The 14617-nt window shown below is 41.8% G+C and overlaps 1 protein-coding gene across 9 annotated transcripts in view; it reads left to right on the forward strand.

The window, feature by feature from the left end:
• Positions 1–14617, forward strand: part of ZFAT (zinc finger and AT-hook domain containing) — a 270939-nt gene that overhangs the window by 205029 nt on the left and 51293 nt on the right. For all 9 annotated transcript variants that reach the window (XR_012901195.1, XM_075920086.1, XM_075920084.1 and 6 more), the window contains 2 exons: positions 3634–3722; positions 12846–12984. Coding sequence is in view for 8 of the 9 variants with exons in the window: in XM_075920086.1 (XP_075776201.1) it covers positions 3634–3722; positions 12846–12984 (228 nt within the window). In the remaining variant the exon portion in view is untranslated. The remainder of the gene's footprint in view (positions 1–3633; positions 3723–12845; positions 12985–14617) is intronic.

The following is a 14617-nucleotide window of genomic DNA, read 5'->3' on the forward strand; positions in this document are numbered from 1 at the left end:
GGGCTATAGTCACACAGGTTTTGCTTAGGCTAGGCTATAAAGGTATGGTGTTGAGGGCGTGTTAGATAAGGTGTTTTAACTAATATCAAATTCTGGTGTAAACTAGGTTCTGCGTACTTAACACATGAACTGGTTAAGTTGGAGCCTGGGCTAGTAGGGTTGTCAATCCTCCAAGATTGTTGTGGACTCTCCAGGAATTAGAGATTAATCTTGAATTCACCATTATGTCATGTGATGAAACCCCTAGGAACGTATCCAAATAAAATTTGCAACCTTATCTATAGGAGAAGCAAATATGTCCTCAGTAGCCTTTAAGTGTATTTGATTTGATGGCTTTGCTTTTCCGGCTGCTGCTATTTCTCAGTGATGTGAATGGATCTGAGTCTCCTCCCTTTCCATTTCCTGCTTTTTCTTTTTTTATTTCCTTTCCAAAATTCTGTATGTGAACTTCTGCCCCCACTGAAATCAGGAGTGAGTTTTGCCATTGACTTTTCATCAGTATCAGGATTTTACCCTATATATGTAAAAACCTCCAGGTGTTTTCAGTTATCCCCCTCCTTAACCGAACCCTTTCAAATGCTGCACATACCTGAAGCATTAGTGGCAAGTGGAATAACATTTCTGGCTGGATGTAGTCTATTATTTGTCAAAGGATTTTCAGCCTTTTGAGTGGTGCCACCTTCCATTGTGTGATGCCGCCTTTGCTGTAGTATCTGCCCTTCAAATATTAACACAATCGAGTGTTGTTTTGTTATTTTACAAATAAATAGATTCAAAAATTGCTTCGTTGTGTCTGTCTTGTCTTCCTGGCTTCTGATTTCAGGAATTTTTTGTTCAAACTTCAGCTCTGCAAGGTCACTTTAACTACTAAAAAATAATTTTTTTTTTTGCTCTGCTTTATTCCTCTCAAGAGAGAAATGACAGGAAACATTTCAGTGGTCGAGGCTGATTACAGTTTATGACTAGAAATGAAGCACAGAACCTGACTTTCATTATTTTAATTAGGTAGGAAAAAATTTGTGTCAAAATTTTTCTTAGCGTTTTTATTGGAGCTGTCACTTTCAGTATAAACCATTTGCAAATTTATTAACAAGATTCCAAATGTAAAGAACCTGCCCTGTTTCATGACAAGCTGTAGTGAATCTGTCCTTTCCACTTTCACTTTGGTTCTTTTAGTTTTTGACAGCTTTTTTAACAAGCATTTAAAGTTGTTTGAACAAATAAAGCTCACTGATATGGAATCCTGGAAGTGGGAAGAGATCTCTCTCTCTGTTTTAATATTCCCTATCCTTGTTGTGTCTGCACTCATAACTTAAGGAGGAAGATGAAGAATAGAGGAACAGAGATTAGAAAATCACCTGCCAGAAATGGTCCTGCCTTAGCACAGGGGGTGTACTAGATGGCCTCTTAAGGTCCCTTCCAGCCCTACATTTTCATAATTCTGTGTTTTAGTAGGGATGTAAAAGAGTAGTCAAATAGTCGACTCACCAATAAGCCTAGGCTTATTGGGTAGTCGAGCCAACTACACGCATTCCCCCCTGCTGCCTGTATGTCAGAGGCAGCAGGGGAGGAGGGGAAAGCAGCACCGTCTCTGCGGCAAGGGGGATGGGAGAAACTGGGTAACTCTTCTTGCATTTAAAAGGCAGAGCCGCAGTGGTCCTGACCCGGCTCGCACTGGGCCCCAGACCTATTCTCACTGCAGCTCTTCAGTTTAAATGTAGTAGGAGCCGGGCTGCCCCTTATCAACTAATCATGTACTCGAGTACCCAATTAGTCATTTACTCAATACTTCCTTAGTTTTTAGGACCAGAGGGGACCATATAAATTATGATCCTCTAGTTTGACAGCCAGCATAGCATAGACCTGAGAAACTCACCCATTGATTTCTGCACCAAACACGTAACTTGTGCTTGAACTATGACATCTCTGTTTGAAAGCACCTTAAGACTTCAAGTGCTGGAGAATCCATCATATTCCTAAGTAAACAATTCCAATAGTTAATCACAACTAATGTTACAAACTTTGTGCCTTCTTTGTAGTCTGAATTTGTATTACTTCAGCTTCCAAACATTGAAATTCCGACTGTGTCAATCCATGACTGCATTCTGCAGTGTTCCAAATGGGTGCCAGCAAAATTATATCTTTTTGAATAATGACTACAGTACTCTGGCCTGACTAGAAACACTAAGTACATGGTAGATGCATCCAAGATAACTCACCTATCTTCTGTGCATCATCAATAGCATGAAGTTGACCAGGTGATACTGTGCCCAGATAGCACCTTTACATGTCCCAGGTTTCTAGGTAGTAGATTCCCCCCCCCCCCCCCCCCCCCCCATTCTGCCTGCTACAGTCCTAATCTTTTAGTTATGGGACACTTTTGAGCACAGACTGGCAAGGCAAGGTAGGAAAAATCATATTCACAGTAGCTTGTTTCCTCAGTTAGACATTTAAACCAGATGTTTGGAAGTTAAAGATCTGAGCACAAAGCCTCCATGCCAACTGGCATGTTAACATACTGTTTTATATTAAATGTGCTTATTTTTGTGTGGCAGCTTTTGGCTTTTTTGTCTTTGTTTCCAAGTATCCCTCTCGAGACTTTTTGAGTCAGTATTTAGCCAATAAAAATCATTTGTTACAGACCAGCTACAATAATTTATAGTATTCTAAAAATAAATCCAGTGAATGGTAAAAATAAAAAGTGTTACATGAGTCATAACAATTGGATTGGGACAAAGGTGGGGCAAAACCCCAGCAACAGGCATGTCTGAACACTGGACTAGATTATTTACAACCAAATAAATGTACTTGCAGCTATATTTTTACAAAGCAGCAATGATATCTACTGGCCACTTATGCTAGAGCACAATTATGAATGGGCCGCATGACTGGCTTTCTTTGGGCCATAGCAGCCAGTGGCTCACTGGGATTCCATCTGCAGCCCTGCAGTCCCCCAACTGCTCCCCATCCCACACCTCTTGTGCACTGGGACACCAGAATCCTGCACTTACCTGCTCCTCCTCCTACCTCCCAGCACTTACAGAGTGCGTGGATTGCCTGTTTTGCTCTCTGTTCCCACTTCTCTCCCACCCTTCCAGAGCTGGAATGCCATAAACAACTGATTTAGAGCATTCCAGCTCTGAGAGGGAGGGAGTGGGGACAGGGTACAAATCAGGTGGTTCACAGCTCCTCCGAAAGTGCTGGGAGGGAGACAGAGGCGTAGGAAGTGAGGGGCTCCAGTGCCCCAGTGCGCAAGAGGCATGTGGAAGGAGGGAGCAGCCGGTCTTCTGTGGGTTATAGATGGAACTCCAGTGGACTGCTGGTTGCCTGCCACTATGCTAAAGTGTTTTCCTCAATGGCTATACTGCAAGTAATATATCCACTGTTTTAACGCTTGTAATTAAAAATTGCAGGCAAAGGCTCTTTCTGCCCTATTCTGTTCATCCCTATTTAACTATAATTTTGTGAAACTTGGCTGTCTATTGATACTAAATTCTAAGAGATAGGGTTTACACTATTTGGTTGACCGTACTCTGTTGAGATTCATCTTTATCCTGAAATATTATTAATAGATTGCCTCTACATATTTAAGTACAGAAAGCTACCTAAACACATTTTCTATTTCTGTTTCAGGGAAGCAGTTTAAATGTACAGTGTGTGACTATACTGCTGCCCAAAAGCCACAGCTACTGCGTCACATGGAACAACATGTCTCTTTCAAGGTAAGAGAGCAAATAAGCCATGATTGATTAATGTCCATGTAGTAATAAAGGGATCTTCAGACTTTCAGCAACTTTCAAGAGGGATATTTTTGTATTTCTGGTGATATGACATTTTTATGTTTCTAATGTTAACAAAGGAATATTGACTTGGCATTTAAACATTAAGTGACACTAAAGAATGCATTCCAAAATGTGCAACAACATGATACAATCATTTTGTTTATTGAAATTTATATTTAATTTCTTTTTCTAAAAATGTATGCATTTCACACTGCAAAATAGTAAAGTAAGTAAAGTAAGATGTTGTCTTCCATAGATTATTGTTCACTGTCCCATTTTAACTTCCTTTGAAGCAGGTTAACATACTTGCAGTAGATGAGTTCATTTGCTTCCAAAGGATGTTGGGGGCAATGTAATCTAACAGTGGGTTTTACCAATGAAAGCTTATGCCCTAATAAATCTGTAAGCCTCGAAGGCCATGTCTACATGAGGAGATTATTTTGAATTTACTAAATTCAACTTCTGGGTACCTAATTTTACAAATTGGAAATTCTGTGTCCTCACTATGGCAAAGAATTGAATGTAGTCTGAGGCAGGCTCTGTTAATATGGACTTGCTATCTTAGACGCAGAGCCCCAGAAAGAAGTTTGAATTAGTGATACCAGGGCTCCACACTAACATTATTCTGGATTTACAAGTTCGGGAATAGCATTATTCCTCATGAAAAGCAGGACTGCAGAATTTGAATTCTGTGACCCCTTCTTCCAGAATAATGGGCTTGGTAGTGTGGATGCATCGCTTACAAAATCGACCTTGGGGGGGCTTAAGTTTGGACTAAGGTCCTAGTATAGAACAGGCTTAAGATACCACAGGTCTCCTTGTTGTCTTTGCTGATACAGACTAACATGGCTACCCCTCTAAAGTGCATCTCAGAAGGAAACTATTAATGTATCTGTGAAATGCTTAGATTGAATATCAGTTTATTAATAAAATGTAGCATTACCTTATTTATTCCTAAATATTACCGTGGCTTTTACTGTGGTTGAATATGATGTCATGAACACAGAGGGTGCTAAATGCAGAGAATGGAAAATGAAATTTGCTTTCATTTTCAGCGAAATCCACAAGTGAACATTTTCTTTAAAGATACAGTATAGTTTTAACAATTTTATCCTGACCGTGAGTAAACCTCCAAGCCATTCTACAAAAATATTATACTTGTTTTTTACTCATCAACTTTCAGTACTTAAAGCAGAAAGTAATACAATCCCTGGCCGAGTTTAAATTCCAGAAAATAGGTATAGAAAGAAAAAGATGAATGGAGACGTCCAAAGGGAAGGCATCCCGTGCTTTCTAGCTAGCAGCTATCTATTTAACTATCCATAATGTGAATAATTTAATTCCTTTTGCATTGTATTTGTATTTCTGGCATTTTTATGTAGGATGGGAATTCAGCGCTTTCACTTTCTGATCGACTAAATGTTATGATAGACATGCAACTGTGAGGTAATATGTCTGAGAAGTCTTAGAGAATGCAAAACTGCTGTAACATCCACATAAGAATCTAAACATTTGTAACAGGTTCCTTTCCTTTCACAAAATTGTTGGGTGTTAAGATAGATGCTTGAAATCTGTTTTAATTATTTTAAAAATGTATTTTATTTTTATTTTTATTTTTGGACAAAAGTGTTTAAAATGCTGCACTTGCCATTTACATTTGTCCTGGTAGATCACAAGATAGAATTTAAATTCTTATGGCCAAGCAACTCATGCCCTTTTGTTAGCTTTCTCCAGAGTACTCAACCTGATCTGCATCAGGCGTTCTGGACTTTGGTCTTTTGCCTTGAGAAGTCCAACCAGAGTGCAGGCAGTGTCTTAGAAGGTGAGGCTAAAATTCTCTGACTTCTCTACAACGAGAGCAGCATTCTAGCTTTACTTTTTCCCAATGGAGTCTCCAGTGAGGCTTCACTAAATCCTCCTGAATCAATGAATATCCCAAGACAGTATCAGTTTCCCCCTTAGGCACTTCCTTCCCACCTTTGCAGGGACAGCAAGTGATTTCCTTTTTGTCCTGTCCCCAAGAGTCTTATCCATTTGAAGGATTCGGCAAACTTGCATTCCATCATGGTAAGCTTAAAAAACAACAAATAGTCTTGCAGCACCTTAGAGACTAACAAAAATGTAGATGGTATCATGAGTTTTCGTGGGTACAGCCCACTTCAGTTACAGACTAACACGGCTACCCCTCTGAAACTTGTATTCCATCTTGTGGCAATGCCGTTTCTTGTCCCGCCTTCCACGCTGATAGTCCCTGATTCCCTGCAAGAGCTCCTTTCACTTCCTCTTTTCTTCTTCAGGCTTTTCAGTTCACCACTCATCCCTGCATCTGGACCCCTTAGGTTACTGGACATGTTTTCTGGGAAAATCATCCTTTAGGAACCCTTTAGAATTTAATCGCAGCCTCCAGAAGTTGGAGTGGTGCCTCCTCACCCAGTCTCTGTTATTCTTGAGGGGCCTTTGGAAAAATTGTTCCAGTATCACTTGGCCCATAATTTCCCCCACTGGTTAGAATTGCGTTGGATGCCTCAAGTCAATATAGTGACACACAATTTTTGTTGGTATTTTTCCATAGAGAGCCCCACCCACTCAAAATAGTCTGCTTTCATAGCGTCATAGTCCCAATCCTATTCCTCACTCAGAGCTTTGTAAGCTGTCTGAGCTTCCTTGTGAGATAGGGTACCGCCTGGAAAGCCCACATTTGCTTACCTCATACATAGCTACTCTCTATATACTCTCCCCGACCGCAGGGGTGATTGCTATTGACTCTGACCAGTAGGCCACACTGCCCTGAAGGCAAGGGCCATAACTTGCATACTGTTACTCTTTATATATGACTCCTTGTTTCTGCACTGAGTTTCACCAACTTCTGGACCAACTGCTGTTACACCTGTTTTCTGATGACTTCCTGCAGGTTTTTCTGCTGCTTTGCCTGCTGCATTAGAAGAGCCGTCTTTCATGCTGGTGCGATTCTGGAAGGGTTGTGTTATCTTTTGTTGCTTCTTCTGCCAACCACTTGCTGAGTCTACCCTGTATCCAGGCACAGAGTATTCATACTGGCTCCACCTCTACACCCGCACCAAATTTTCAAGCACCATATGTGTAGAAATCAAGATCCTAGACAAGCCCTCATTTGTAACAGGGCATACCTCTGTCTGATCCTCGATCACTACAGAAACCACTCAGGCTCTCTTCCTTTAGTGTTCACTTTGTAGAATTCATTCAAGTCCTGTTCACCCGTACTGTACTTCAGTCCCTGTTCATCAGGGCCATTTCTGGAAAAGAGACTTCTCTTCCTTGGTATCTTTTTCAGTAAGGGTTACAGGTAGGCCCTACCCTAACTCTTTCTTCCTGCCTTTTATCAAAGTAGTCATCCAATGGGCCAGTTAGTTGCCTAACTCTGACCAAGCCTTTCCCTCCGAGTAGCTAATTCTTCCCTATTTTCTCAGTCAGCCACCACTGGGGAAGCTAATTAAAGCAACTGATCAGAATGCTGACTCTACTGTTAGGCCTCAGCTCGTTGTCACAATCCTAATAAGGATTTGTTATTTTTAAAGCCAATTATGATAGAGCCAAATATCTCTTTTGGTAGCAGCATAATGGTAGTTTGTAAATAGGGGGTGGCGGGAAGCAATAATTTTGTGTGTTTTATGGAATTTTTAGGGCACATTTACATCATTTAAAAAGAAAAGATATAACACGTACGTCAAGCATTCCTTGGCTATTCACTCCTTTCTCCATACTCAGGAAATAGTGTACATACAGTAAACTTCCGATAATCCGGCACCTTTACGACCCAGAGGGATGCCGGATTATTAGATATGCCAGACTATCGGAAGGGGGGGCTATGAGGGGTCTGGGATGGAGTGCAGGGGATGCGCCCCTCGACGCTGCGGAACCAACCCAGCAGCACCCCAGCTGCTCTGCCCCGGGCGTCCCTGAGTCAGCCGCTGCTGAAACTGACCAGCGGCTGACTGAGAAGCCCGAGGCAGAGCTGCTCTGCCCCCGGCTTCTCCGAGTCAGCCGCTGGTCCGCTGGTCAGTTTCAGCAGCGGCTGAATGGTGGAAGCCGAGGGCAGAGCAGCTCCAATTGTCTGGCTGCCCGGAGCACTTCCAGGTTCCAGATGGTGCCGGACCATCAGGAGTGCCAGACCATTGGATGCTGGACCACTGGAGTTTTACTGTATCAGTAAAATAAGAAGGGAAATTGATGAGTTGTGAATATTCTTTTTGAAGTTTTCATGCCAAATCTTTTAGAACAGAACGATTTGATGCCATGTAATGTGCCAAAGTACTGGACAGTTTTATGATTGTAGGCTACATTCAGGCAACGTAGGCAAATAAAAGCAAATATTGCTTTTCATCCTCTGTACACAGAGAACAAAACATATAATTAGATCATTTGAAAAGAAAAATGTTTAGTGGATTTTTCCTGTCTGTCACTTCAGTGTTTAGTTTGAGTAGCCAGCGTGATACTGTATAGTTCCTTCTTTTGTAAAGTTAAATATTAAAATTATTTTAACAGTATACTTGCCAAAGGTCTCTGTAATATTAGTGCTTCTTTTAATTAAAGGAACAATAATATTGATTTCTACATCCTGCAAAGTTTTCCCCTCAACAAAACTTTATTCAAATTACAGAATAACAGAATATTTTTACTGCGGTCTAGCAGACTGTTAGAAAAAAATTCCAAACCTGTTTCACTTCACAGCAGATACTATGTGCATCCAGTTGCAGAGCTGTAATCAGTTTCTTCTGTTGTCCATGTGGATTTTTCTCACAACAAACGGAGAGCAAACAACTTTTAAAACCATAGGAGAATGTGACTGTAAAACTCAAGCAGTTAGCAAAGGGATTGTGTGCAAATGTACCAGAAATGACTTTTAACTCATTTTTTGGATATATTAGATACTAGAAGACTTACCCAGCATTGGCTGGGTACAGCCCAGGACATTGGAGGTGCCACACACCGCGGCTACCGGCTTTTTCCCGGTGCCGTCTGGAATGGGCAGGACATGCACATCCCAGCTTCTGGCTTCACCCAGGAGCTTGTCTAGGGCTTGGGAAGCCACACATCCTGACCACCAGCTTCACCCGGAGGCAGGGAGCACAGAAGTCATCCACTGGTGCTCCTTGGTCTGGGAGTGGCAGGGGGGCCACACAGGCCTCCCGCTGGTGCTTCCTGGACTGGGATGGGGGAGGATGCAGGCCTCCTGCTAGTGCTCCTCAGAGCCTGCCTGGGAGGAGGGGATCGCACAGAGGCCAACAGCTGCTCCCTGGGGCTGGGGTGCTTGCTTGCCCCACTGTGGTCATTCCACAGTGTAACTATTCATTCTACCAGACCCCTCCGATTCTATTTTATGAAAAACTGTCGAATTCCAGGCACATCCTGGAAAATGGTTCTGTGAACTTATTCAGTCCCTTTGAATATGCAAATCAGAATTACCCAGTCGATTAGAATTATTTTTCTATATGTTTACTAATCTGCTGTCAGTCAGGTATTGGACTCTAGTGAGCAGTCAGATTCTCAGATGGACACTGTACTGATTCTTAAAGATCAAAATTTCTTCGTCTTTTGTCATAGGCAGCGGAATTCTTATTCACTGCAGTCTTTTGTTTCTCTCTGGTCCTTTGTTTGGTAAGGAAATATTATATTTGCCACCATTGCTCAAACCAGCTCAATCATAGAACACTAGAACTGGAAGGGACCTCAAGAGGTTGTCGAGTCCAGTCCCCTGCCCTCATGGAAGGACCCAGTACCGTCTCTAGACCATCCCTGATAGATGTCAATCTAACCTGCTCTTAATATCTCCAGAGAGGGAGACTCCACAACCTGCTTAGGCAACTTATTCCAGTGTTTCACCACCCTGGCAGTTAGGAAGTTTTTCCTAATGTCCAACCTAAACCTTCCTTGCTGCATGTTAAACCCACTGCTTCTTGTCCTATACTCAGAGGCTAAGGAAAACTATTTTTCTCCCTCCTTGTGACACCGTTTTAGATACCTGAAAACTGCTATCATGTCCCCTCTCAGTCTTCTCCTTTACAAACTAAATAAGCCTAATTCTTTCAGTCTTCCTTCATAGGCCATGTTCTCTAGACCTTTAATCATTCTTGTTGATCTTCTCTGGACCTTCTCTGATTTCTCCACATCTTTCTTGAAATGTGATGCCCAGAACTGGACACAATACTCCAACTGAGGCCTAATCAGCGCAGAGTAGAGCGGAAGAATGACTTCTCATGTCTTGTTCACAACACTCCTGTTGATGCATCCCAGGATCATGTTTGCTTTTTTCGCAACAGTGTCACGCAGAGCTTGCTCTATTGGGAACCATAGCATAGTACAGCTGCTGATTTAAAAACTATGTTATGAAACCTCACATTAGAACTGATCCATCAACACTGTGTTCAGAAACTCCTCAAGCTATCACCAACCCTTCTTTCTCTATTTTGTCTCCTAATGTTGCTAATCCTGATAAAGCGATTGGCAAGTTACAGACAATGAAAACAGGAGGAGTACAGGCAGTCCCCGGGTTACGTACAAGATAGGGACTATAGGTTTGTTCTTAAGTTGAATTTGTATGTAAGTCGGAACTGGCTCCAGATTCAGCCGCTGCTGCTGAAACTGACCAGAGGCTGACTACAGGAAGCTGGAGGCAGAATTGCTCTGCCCCCAGCTTCCTGGAATCAGCCACTGATCAGTTTCAACAGTGGCTGAATCTCGAGCCTGGGACAGAACAGCTGGGCTGCCAGGTAGGTCCCTGCAGGACCAACCCGGCAGCACCCCAGCTGCTCTACCCCAGGGTCCACAGCAAAAGCCTGGTCTGCTGGGGGGAGGGGGGGGGCGGAGCACTAGCTGCCCCGCCTCCCCCCCCCCCCCAGCAGACCAGGGACACGGGGAGCAAAGCCTCAGCGGCGACGGGGTGCTGCGCCTCTGAGGCTTTGCTCTGGCAAAGCCTCAGCGGCGCGGCACCCTGCCGCCGCAGCGGCTTTGCTCCCCGAGTCCCTGGTCTGCTGGAGACGGTCCCCAGCAGACCAGAGGCACCGTAAGTCTGATCCACGTAACTCGGGGACTGCCTGTATTTAGAAAAATTCCCTACTTGAGATAGCATGTGGGTGTGTGTCTGTCTTCCTTGCACTCCCATCCCTTCAGATACGTAGCTTTTCATATTCCCTACTGAGTTGAATACTGTAATTAATTATAATTAATTGCTTGTCAAGTTTCAGAAGATGACATCACTTTCCATCCATACTATTGGTTACCTTAGACAAGTTTGGAGTAGTTGACCCAAATTTAAAGAGATGGTTGTTTACTTTGCATACTTTTGACAGGCTGATTAGCATAATTAGCACAGCAAACACACAATTGAAATCATTTACTGCAGAGGGCAGACTATTCTGAGAGCTCTTTTTAATTACATAGAGAAATACAGGTGAAAGCTCTGTTCTCTGTGTGCCACTGTGTCACAGATCAAATAGATTTGATCCATTGCTAATTAGCATGTAATGACAAATTGAATTTTTGACCTATATATCCTGTGCTACTATTGGAGAAGGATTTTAATTTGTTTTAGTTTCAAAATAACATGAAATATTCAAGGTGGAGCCGGTAATGATACCCATTAGAAGACCCTCATCAGCATTAATATATTTAAATCTTTTAAGCACTAGTTTAAAATTTTAAATATTGGGGGAAAAAGTTCAGTCAGCATGCTAAATCATTTCCATAGAAAGAGAAGATGCATTTAGAAATTGTCTGCCTTTGTTTGCCTCTTCAAAAAAAATTGTAGTATTTCCGTTTTCTGACAAGGTTTACTTGACATTTCCCCACCTGCTTTGTAAATGTATATGTATAATGTTGGTTTGTTACTGGCCTCTTTCTACCCTTCATGTACACGGTCTTTGTAAATATTATAAAGCTAATAGTTAATATTCAACATCATGGTGCATATATATGAAATAATGGATCTAATTTTCTAAATTGAGTACCTAATGTCTGGCACGTACATAGGGATTTGTATGTACAAATATTTACCTAAATATTTTATCTGCCTAACTTTAGGGTACTATAATTGGAAGTTGGGATAAATAACATTTCCGTAGAGTTTTTCCTTTGTGACTCTGCTGTGGTGTTTACAAGCCCCCTCGCTACAGCTGAGGTACTGTAGTGGAAAGACTGGAGCAGTACGGAGCCAGGAAGGCTCTGCCCCTCAGGACTTGTCTCCACTTAGCGGAAGATTGATGCTGTGGAGATTGATCTCCATGGGTTCGATTTAGCAGGTCTAGTAAGGACCCACTAAATCAATAGTTGACACTACCCCTGTTGAACCCAGTACTCCACCAGGTTGTGAGGATAACGGAAGTAGAGGGGAGAAACTCTCCCATCGACCTCCCGGAATGGGGGCGCTGTGGAAACTCGACCTGAAGTATATTCAGTTGCATATCTTAGGTCAGCTTTCTCCCTTATTATAGACCTGACCTAAGTCACTGCAGAACACATTTGTGGAGAAAGGAGCCATATAAAGAGAGTTCCAGAAATCCAGGCAGCAATGTTCCTTCTAAGCTGAGCGCTTGAGCAGCCACCCAGTAGCGATTCAAATGTCGCCCAGCTGATTAACAAAGCACCGAAAGCGGGCAGCATGTATTTCTACTGGTGGTCCACATCCACATATGCCTCAGGGTATAAAACAAAATGTATTCTTCATATGGATGAAAAAATTAGAGGGAACGTTGCCAGGCAGGGAGGAGGAGAGAAGGCATTTCCTGGAGGAGCACTTATGTGCCAGAGTAGAAGCTGCAGCTCTTACCAAGAAGGTTGAGTTGTGAGTCTTTTTCCCTACCTGTCAACATCACCCCTTAGGGAAAACCACGTGCAGGGGTACCAGAGGGTCACCTGCATCCATTCTGAGACTCTGGTGTTTGAGTAAAGGGCACCAAACTGAGACCTCTGATATAGTAGGAAGTTTTCCAAAGAAACGTGAGCAGGAGATGGGTTGAATATAGGCCTTAGACCCATCTCTACAGAAAGCAGGCAAGTATGATCAATTGTAACTCTCTTTTTTTCTGCTAGCCTTTCCGTTGTGCACACTGCCATTATTCCTGCAATATATCGGGTTCCCTGAAGAGACATTACAACAGGAAGCATCCCAATGAAGAGTATGTTAACGTAGGTACTGGTGAACTTGCTACCGACGCTCTTATCCAACAAGGTACATTTCCAATTAAAAGCAGCACATCTGTTTATTTTCACTGTTGAAGCGGAGTTAATTGTAAGGTGAACTCCGAGCAATGAGATGCACAGTGTAATTACATGTGTGAAAAAGTAGTTCATTTTCTTAGTTCTTAAATGGCCTCATTATGATTTCTCTGACTGATTCTAATTCTGTCTTCCCTGCAGCATTCACTATTTTTATATACTTTTATCAGGTCCCCTCTTAGTCATCTCCTTTCTTAGGTAAGCAACCCCAGTCTTTTTAATTTCTTTTCAAATGAGTGATCAGCTGATACATTTCTACAATCAGTTTTGAAAGATTGAGCTAATACTGAGATGAGAACTGAGACTAGTGGGCACCAAATTAATCCCGCAATAAACAAGCCAAGAAAGGTAAACAGTGCAGATCTGTTGTGACTGGAAGTTGCTTTGGCCTCTCATGTAAAAATACCTATTCAAAGCATTGAATGAGATTTTTAACTATTCATCTCCCATCAGTTTAGGGAGAGATTTTCAAAGGCACAAATTGGAATTAGGTTCCTGTGGCCCATTCATTTTCAGTGCAAGTGCCTCACTGCCCTTTATGCCTTTGCATCTCTTTCCATTTAATGGCCATTTTATTGATAAAGCCCCGTATACTGCTTTGAAACTGTTGGGGGTTAGCTACTTCTCCCTCTTGCCCTAAGCAGGTGGGGTAAAAAATGCTTGGTTTTCATTTAGAAATGGACTCTGCACCCTTGACTTTAAAATGGAAAGTCAATTCCATTCTCAGACAACAATCTTGGTTTCCAGAGTGGAAATTAATGATCTTTGATGGCCATCTAATACTGGTGAAAGGTGATTAACCTAGCCTCTTGCTTGCTTGCAGTTTGCATTATGTACCTTGCTATGGGATATCAGATAAACCAGAAACTGGAGAATGTAGGAAATGTCTGACATTTAAGATAAACCCTTAGAACCAAAGCAACAATCAAGGGGAGGGAGAAATGTGGTTAAACATCTATGTTTATAGCATGAGATAATTCTGTTCATAGCTGATTTTTCTAACTCTAAAAGTGTCAGTCATTTAGTTAACTTCTTACATTCCTTTTATAAACAGAAGTCAGTAGAGCTAGTTGCTCTTATCTGATTAATTACATTTGATAGCCATCATGTTGTTAATGTATTTATTTAGAAGCCACAGTTTTTTGCATAGCAGCCATACCCATATGCTGCTAAAGCAGAAAGGTACAAGTCTTCTATTTCCCAGGAGAGGTTTTGCTGTAGTACTCTTGGCAGATAGATCAAAGGGAAGAATCTGACTGTGTAATCAGATAGCTTGTTGAGTATAAAGTGTATTTAGAAATTCCAGAAGCACAAAGCTTGTACAGTTCTGGTTCCTGAAGGGGAAAAATGGAAACTCAATTAAATACTATCGTGTTGAAAGTTCTGAGCTGTTTGGTACACTCAAATTTCTTATTTTATTTCTGACAACCTCTGAGTTATTTTTTTCCATCTTGAATGGAACATACAAAGCTTATTTTTAAATAAATACCTTTTAAGAACTTAAAAATTTTCCTTTTTATTACAAAAGAATAGATACCAGAATAATGCCAAAATATATAAGATAAGGAATAAAATCATACTTCTTC

This window comes from Pelodiscus sinensis, chromosome 2 (assembly GCF_049634645.1).
Source record: "Pelodiscus sinensis isolate JC-2024 chromosome 2, ASM4963464v1, whole genome shotgun sequence".
Taxonomy (NCBI): domain Eukaryota; kingdom Metazoa; phylum Chordata; order Testudines; family Trionychidae; genus Pelodiscus; species Pelodiscus sinensis.